Source organism: Oculina patagonica, chromosome 14, assembly GCF_052425735.1.
Source record: "Oculina patagonica isolate OP01 chromosome 14, crgOcupat, whole genome shotgun sequence".
In the NCBI taxonomy this organism is placed as follows: domain Eukaryota; kingdom Metazoa; phylum Cnidaria; class Anthozoa; order Scleractinia; family Oculinidae; genus Oculina; species Oculina patagonica.
In genome coordinates this window covers 4,376,221-4,383,974 of record NC_135771.1, presented here as the reverse complement: position 1 = coordinate 4,383,974, position 7,754 = coordinate 4,376,221, and the positions used below count along the sequence as shown (strand labels likewise).

The 7,754-nt window shown below is 39.3% G+C and overlaps 1 protein-coding gene across 1 annotated transcript; it reads left to right on the top strand.

Moving 5' to 3' along the window:
* The first annotated feature begins 289 nt into the window (after positions 1-289).
* LOC144638925 (carbohydrate sulfotransferase 3-like) lies at positions 290-5,172 on the top strand. The gene is made up of 4 exons (XM_078498207.1): positions 290-370; positions 1,738-1,819; positions 2,212-2,285; positions 4,179-5,172. Exons 1-4 carry the CDS (start codon positions 290-292, stop codon positions 5,031-5,033), a joined length of 1,092 nt encoding a protein of 363 aa, XP_078354333.1. The 3' UTR covers positions 5,034-5,172.
* The last annotated feature ends 2,582 nt before the right edge of the window (positions 5,173-7,754 follow it).

The window sequence follows — 7,754 nt, the reverse complement described above, 5'->3', positions numbered from 1 at the left end:
ACAAATCACGCGCACGCGCCCATATTTTTATCCAGTCATAAATATCTCGTAAAGTTGTCGATGTCAGTCGTTGTACTTCGTGCATACGCTTTAAATAAATGCATAATGATGAGCCTAAGGTGTCCCCCGCGACCTTAAGGGATATTTGTGACAATTTGTTAATGGCATGACAATGTGACTGCCCAAGCATAGAGTCTCGTGACAAACACTTTCAATGAAATGCAGAGTCTTCGGTACGAGACTGTTGTTAACACCAGACTCGTTCCCAGTCCCTACTTGTTTGTTCCTAATGGCGATGCCTTCCCTTGATGCAATGCGTTCTAGTCAAAGCCGCCTCGGGAGCGACTGGGAACGAGTCTGGGTTAACACAGTAATTCTTTTTCTTTCTCACCCAACTGCCAGTACATTTACAAGTATTCGATAGCAAATATTTTTTTCCTGTTAAACCTGGATACCATGGCAGCAGAAGCTATCAGGAAGTCGATTAGAATTTCGAAGCTTTAGAACAATAAAAATGTTAAATCATGGCTAAATTTGTTCAGGTGTCTTCATCAAGATGTATGTAAATAAAAAGGGGCAACATTAATTACACTTTCAAGCAGGGGGTGAATTTATTCCGCCAATTTATCGTCCAATCTTAGGTTGAAGGTTTGCTTTGTATTAAAAGAAATATTTACAAGACTAAAAATTCTTAATTTAAGTCAAAAGCGTCCAGTTGAATGACTGATTAAAGGGACTAAGGTTTGTGTAAACTACATGTACGCTAAAACTATGAGGGTACACTCACTGATTAACAAAATAACCTTTAAAAAATAAAAGAAAGGCTTGAAGTCATTCTCCAAGATGTGAATAAACCCTAATCAATTGGTTTTTTTATGTGATTTTCTTCCAAGTCACACTGCGAACTTCAAAACGTCGCCCCGACGTTTTCAAGTTTCGAGCCACTTTCTTCCTACCCGTCCATAGTCACACCACTTTTTTTTAGCAATTTTCACGACTGAGTACAGTACTTTTTAGCAAGGCCAGGGCCCCCTATACTCCGGTTGCATAAAAATACTTAAGATTACGTGAGATTCTCTTGTGCAGCCATTCCCTGTGCTCTGAGGGATTTTCTCCCGTGCATTTACGTTATTGTTCCTTCGATGAAGTCGTTTTATATATTTAGAAGGCATGTATAAATCGGGAAGAAAATGTACCAAAGAGCCACTAGAAAAACCAAAACGCTTTGAAAACATTCACTGGAACGCAGAGAGCTGTTGCAGAAAATCGCCCGTAATCTTAAGTATTTTTATGCAACCGGGCCCAGGCCACTATTAGTGGATTTCCAATTCATACGGACACCTTCACTGGATTTTTAAGTAGCACTAAATCTCGGTGACACTGCCCCTTTAAACAGTACAGCCCGGCGCCTTTTCATGAAATGCCTTGCAAACCAAGTTAAAGAATCTTAAATGTAACACAAGTTCCACAAAGCAAAGTACATTAATTTCCCTGTACCATAAACAAATGAAAATCTTTGAATTTTTTTCAAGCCAGCTGGCGTCATTTCTTTCAGTATACTGGCGTGAGCTAAAAAAAACAGAAAAACCTTTTCTCTTAGTTTTATGATATAACTTATTTTGTCAGCAGAATTTGCTTTTAATTTGCCAAAAAAATATACAGTTGTGGTTTAAAAAAATTTTAAGCGCGCGCGCAGAATTGCGTCAAACATTTTATTTGCGCCACTTTTGGAGTTAGTTAGATATATTTAAAAGCACTTCAAAGGTTTTTAATTTATTTGTTGTCAACAATTTGATTGGCGAGGACAGGCGCATTTCAGGTAATTGACATAAATCAGAATTTCATAAGCTTAGAGCAAAGGTCGCACTTATAACGAGTGAGTGTATTTGTCGCCGAGTGCGTTTGATCATGGGAAAGGCTTTCGATTTCCGCTTCTTCACCATGGTTGGTTTTGTAACCGTTTTACTTGTAGTCTTTTTCTGTTTCAATGTTCATCTTCCAAGTTCAAGGCTTTTACTTTCAAAGTACTTGCTTTCCGAAACTGCTTCTCATCAGACTGGGGAGTTTAGACCAGTGCAACGAAAGAGTTTGCTGATCATAGGAAAGGGCCGTTCAGGAACAAGTTTCGTGTCAAAAATGTTTGGAAGCGGAGATCGAGTAAGTAAACAACATAATAACGCGAACTCTTCTTTTAATTGTTCACAATTTCAGCTCATTTTAGCGCTTCAAGTGCAGGAAATGGCGAAGGGGGCAAAGCTCGAAAAGCGTTGTTTATTTACTACAGGGTAGGAATGGAAATGTATTTCGACACTTTAAAACCTATACAGGTTTATCCTATAAAGTATTTGTCTGGCATTTTGTACTGTCAAAAAAACAATCTTGAGAATGACAAAAATTAGCTTAATTAGGGCGTCACCTCAACTCTCTTCCGAGCTCCAGCTTAAAAGTTCAAATGAACTGTCTATGTATAGATGAAATCTCGTATAAGTAGAAAATACATTTATATAGACAATGTTAATTTTCCTTGTCTGCCTCTTTTAGGGGCTTTTAATGAATGGCTCGCACAAATTGTAAATTTGATTGCGCGATTAAAGCCAATTTATCAACCTGCAATAAAACAGAAACACCGGAACAGCCAGGAACACCTCTCATTTATTTTTTTCAGATTTTATTTATCACAGAAACGCCCTTCATTAAAAACTAACCGCTAACCAACTAACCGTCAACCACAAGCCGCGAAATTTTCGCGTGAAAAATTCGTTATTTTGTGCGCGACATGTTACCCTTAGAGCGCGCATCCGATAAAAAAAGCAAATACTTTACAAACTGGGCTTAATTCAGGATTTCTATCATTCAAATATAGACGGCAAACTGATCCAAACGTCGTAACAACTAAAATATTTAGAACAAACTTTCCAGATATTTCGGCTTGCAACAAACTAAACCTTCCTCGGGGGCTAAAGAAGATTTGTGTTGCAAACCGAAATATCGGGCAAGTTTTTTTTAGAAACTTTGGTTTCTATTTTGTTATTTTATTGCTAACGCCGTCAGGATCAGTCTGCCATCTATATTTTGCGTTTTAACCAATAGACCGTATCACTGTTTCTCATCTTGACCGGTAGGCAAGGCGGTTAGAAATTACAGTGTTTCTAGGGGAATCCGACGGTAAATATCTTTTTCAAAAATTGATTTCTGGACAACTTATGAATTGTAAGGTTAAGACACTTGGCAAAAGTTTTTATTAACCAAGTTTGAAGGATGTAGCTGGGATAGAAACTTACGTTTTTAATTTTCCATACATTTGTCACGCTATGTTTTTTTTGCAAATTGACGCGGTTCGCGGGAAAAAATTATAGACAAATGTATGGGAAATTAAAAACGTAACTGAACGCTTTCTAGCCCGGCTACATCCATTAATCTTGGTGAGTAAAAACGTTCGCCTAGAAAGCCTAGTATCTTAACTTTACAGTTCATAAGTTGTCCAGAAATCAATTTTTGAAAAAGATACTTGCCGTAAGATTCCCATACAAACACTGTAATTTTAACCGCGTTGCCTACCCGTCAAAGCTCGTCAAGATGGCATCGAAAACCGTGATAAGGTCTATTTACTGATCCCGGTTTAGAAAAGATCCGGCACCAATAATCGGTTTGTCCAAGATAGTTTATCTCTGTGGTCCGTGCAGATTTTTTATTAAATTTGATTTCTATCAAGTGTGATCCACATTTTTTTACATGCTGTTATCCGCTCTTTCATTATGTTCTCATTTTAATTTTAATTTCATGACCTCAGTTCCTTTGTTCGTGGCTTGTCCAGATAAACGGGTTTAAAAGTAGTGGCCTGTTTGCTCAGAAAATTGGCGGGAATTGGGGGGGGGGGTGTGGGGGCTGGGCTTTCCCCCTAAATCTGTCACTGCACACTGTGTACTTGTCCGTCCAAGACGGAGTAAAAGCTCGCGAATGAATTCAGTCGGGGCAAATGGAAAACGCGATTACCTATAGCTATCTATGAGGATATTTCAGAAATAATATTTACCGGAAATTAAAATTAAAATCGGATCCCACCTTTTCACTTTTTCCTTCTAAAAATAACACCAAAAAACAAAACTTGAGATTAATCCATGCAGTTCACTGGCGTATTCATTGCTAATAAGGCTTACACTCTTGAATTATCTCCACAGATTTTTGAGGTTTATGAACCGCTGCGATTTCACAACCTTACAGACGTCGAAAAGCTACAAGTTCTACGAGCATTCCTCTCCTGCAAATTCACACCAAGTATTTTATGGGAGAAAGACTATTTTCCGCCATTTTGGTACTTAAAAGAGACGAAATACTACGTTAAGCCAAGTGAAAACCTTGCCTGTGTAAAGTACCGCAGTGGACGGACGCGCTGTTTTCCTGCAGATAAACTGTTTCAATCATTTCTTGATAAATGCAAACATAATTTTGATAATACGGTGGTAAAGGTGCTTAGCGACCGCCTACCATACGGCAGGTTATCAAGTGTAATACCAGAAATTATCCACCACACGGACAATGCAGATATTCGGGTATTGCACGTGGTTCGTGATCCAAGAGCAAGCATCAACTCAAGAATAAAACTCGGCTGGATGCCTGATTATAAAAGTGCAACCTTTGAGCAAAAAGTTCAAAACCATTGTGAAAAAATCGTTGAAAACATTGAATTTGGTCAGCAGCTCGACGAATCCCTCAGATACAGATATAAACTAATCTTATACCAAGATATTGCAGCCAGACCAGTTGATACGGCTAAAGAAGTCTTCAAGTTTGCAGGGTTTAATATTTCTGATAATACTATAAAGTGGATCGCAAACAGGACAAATCCTGATTTATTCGAAGTCACTGAACAGTCAAGAAAACCTTATTCTTTAGTGAGAGATTCTAAGGCGAATATTAACAAATGGCGATTTGAGTCTCCTGTCGAGCGAACTCGTATTATAGAGAGAATCTGTCAACCACTGCTTGAACTCATAGAGAAAATAAGTTTTGAACGAGAGTATTTGTTGATTTAGTTGTTTTAAAGCGAAACCTTGTGATGTTGAGAACAGTCCGGATTAGAGCGTTTTTATCTCGAGTGTGGAAAGTAATTCGTGTCCCTTTGGTTTTGCATTAGAGCGGTTTTCAATTGATTATCGAATGTAATTCGCACTTGCTTTGGTTTTGCATTACTGCGCTTAGTGATGACTCGCTCGCGCACTTTTTCCCGCGCTTCGCGCCAGTTACATGTACTTGCTTCGTGTTTTGATTGGTTCACTGGATTGTCTGTGTCCTTTGTGGTTGGCCAGAGTGATTACATTGGTTTTGATTTTACGATACTCAGTTGAAAACCGCTCTACTACGCTTAATGATTGCCCTAAACAACTCGCTCTAATTACTCAGCCAATCAGAAGAAAAACCGAAACCTAATTGTGGCTCACTCGCACACGTTTTCTCGCGCTTTGCGCCAGCTACTTACAGTGGAATCACGATTTCTCGAACCTCCCGATAACTCAAACCAAAAGCAGTTTCCCTCGGATTGGCTTCACTCAGTCGAACACTTATTTTACTTTCGATTTCTCAAACTACCCGGTTTTTCGAACCAATTTTCTTTTCCTTTGGAGCTTCGAAAAATAGAGATTCCACTGTAAAATTAATTACTTTGATTTTTGATTGGATCACTGGATGGCTGTGTCTTTTGTGATTGGCCAGAGTAATTACTTTGGTTTTGGTTTTAGAGCGGTTTTCACTTGAGTGTCGAAAGTTAATTGCGTTTGCTTTGGTTTTGCATTGCTACGCTTAGTGATTGGCTTAAAAATCTCGCGCCACTTTCTCAGCCAATCAGAACTAAAACCAAAACCAATCGTGACTCGCTCGCGCACGTTTTCCCGCGCTTCGTGCCAGCTACATGTATTTGCTTCGAGTTTTGATTGGTTCACTGGGTTGTCTGGGTCCTTTGTGATTGGCCAGAGTTGGTTTTACGACACTCAATTGAAAACTGCTCTATGACTCTCAATTGAAAATCGTTCTCATAGCTAAATACCTTATGGTTACTATTGTTAGCGGCTACTAATTTTAGCGATTTTTTCTGAGCAAGACTTGGCGACTATTAAATTTAGCGATTTTTCGAAAATTTCTAAAAAAATTAGTGATGTCGGGTGAACCAGTTTTTAATGAACATATAGATTAGATGGAAATAAATGTTCAGTAAAAGAACAAACTCACTTGAAACTGAACGAACATTTGCATTGCTAGAAGGAACAGAGTTACCGGCATCCATTTTTTAAGTCGACTGTGTTTAATTTTGTTTTCCTTTGGGGTGGGGGAGGGGTACTTAAATTTAACGAGTATTTAATTTGACCAAGACAATTTTCGGCGAGTACTAAATTTAGCGATTTTCTCCCAACTTGCTAAAATCGCTTAAATTAGTAGCCACTAATAAAACTAACCTTGATGTATGTTTAAAAAAACGCATCCTTTGTGCAGCAATCGTGAGAACTAGAATAAAGAAGAACATTTTGCATTGTTCTCGCGGTTTAAATCCAATGTGTGATGTCAAGATACTCTTTTCACGACTTCTACTCAGAACGAAAACCTGACTTGTCAACCGTGTACCGACTGATTCTTATTTCGAATCTCCTTTAAGTCTCTACAAAAACTGGTCTCTACTTTTCCCTACTACAGTCGAAGCTCTCGTAAGCGGACACCCTCGGGACGCGAAAAAAGTGTCCGTAACTGGAGCTGGCCGCTTCTCGTAAGCGGCCACTAAAAGTGAAGGGGAAAGATGGCCGCTTACGGGAGCTTGCCCAGCTAACAATAACCGGACGGACGTGGATGACGACAAAACAAACACTGAAATATGGTTCTGTAATTACTTTAAAATCATTGTGACGAATGGCGATGTGAAGTTGATTTATAAAAACAAGATTCAGAGGTTGTCAATAGGATTTTCTTTGGGCTGTCCGCTTACGGGAGAATAAAAACAAAGAAAAAGTCTAAATCGTAATCTCTGAAAGTGTCCGCGGCCGCTTACGGGAATGTCCGCTTACGAGAATGTAAAAATACAGAGTTTGTATAGGAGTTAAAACGGGGTTTCAGACAAGGCGACCGTAAGTAGACCTGTCCGCTTACGAGAGTGTCCGTTAAGAGAGCTTCGACTGTATTTCTTTAAAACTCGACAATCCTCTCCATCAACACCACAATTTTCCAAGAAAATCGCAAAAAATAAGAACGATGTATGGAATCGCACATCAAACAGAGATAAGGGTGCAACTCCTTTCCATTGTGGCCCTTTCAGTCTTCCAAGCGGTCGTTGCCTGACTAATGCACATCACCAGCGCTGCTTCCAGCGAAGAAGGCATACTTGCATACCTTGAGGGCCCGGGATGAAAAGGTAGACCCGGATTTTTTTTTAGGTACGTGTTAAAACACGTACCTAACAGGAAAACGTTTCATGGCTTTTTGTGCCTCCCGTTTGGGCGCAAAGGGTGAGACCTGCAGGGTACTTACCATTTACACCGAAATTCCGGAAACTCCGGAAGGAAATTCAAATGGTACGCGCCATTCTGTTCGGAAAGCTTTAGAAATTATGGACTACTGGACGGGGTAATACGCACTTTTCACTCTTTTTAGCCTTTTGAGCAGTTTTGGCTCAACATCGTAACTTTTCCTTCTCTTATAAGGTTAGGTTAAATCATTTAATTTTTACGCATAAAATTTTCAACCGGATGGTTTGTGTAATTGGTAAGCACCCCGTA

What these genes read in the sequence shown, in the direction of transcription:
- LOC144638925 (XM_078498207.1), top strand. Translation starts at nt 290, where the DNA reads ATGGCGATGCCTTCCCTTGATGCAATGCGTTCTAGTCAAAGCCGCCTC. An exon ending in CGAGGACAGGCGCATTTCAG is followed by an intron (nt 1,820 to 2,211) that starts GTAATTGACATA and finishes TCACAATTTCAG; the next exon opens with CTCATTTTAGCGCTTCAAGT. An exon ending in CGTTGTTTATTTACTACAGG is followed by an intron (nt 2,286 to 4,178) that starts GTAGGAATGGAA and finishes TTATCTCCACAG; the next exon opens with ATTTTTGAGGTTTATGAACC.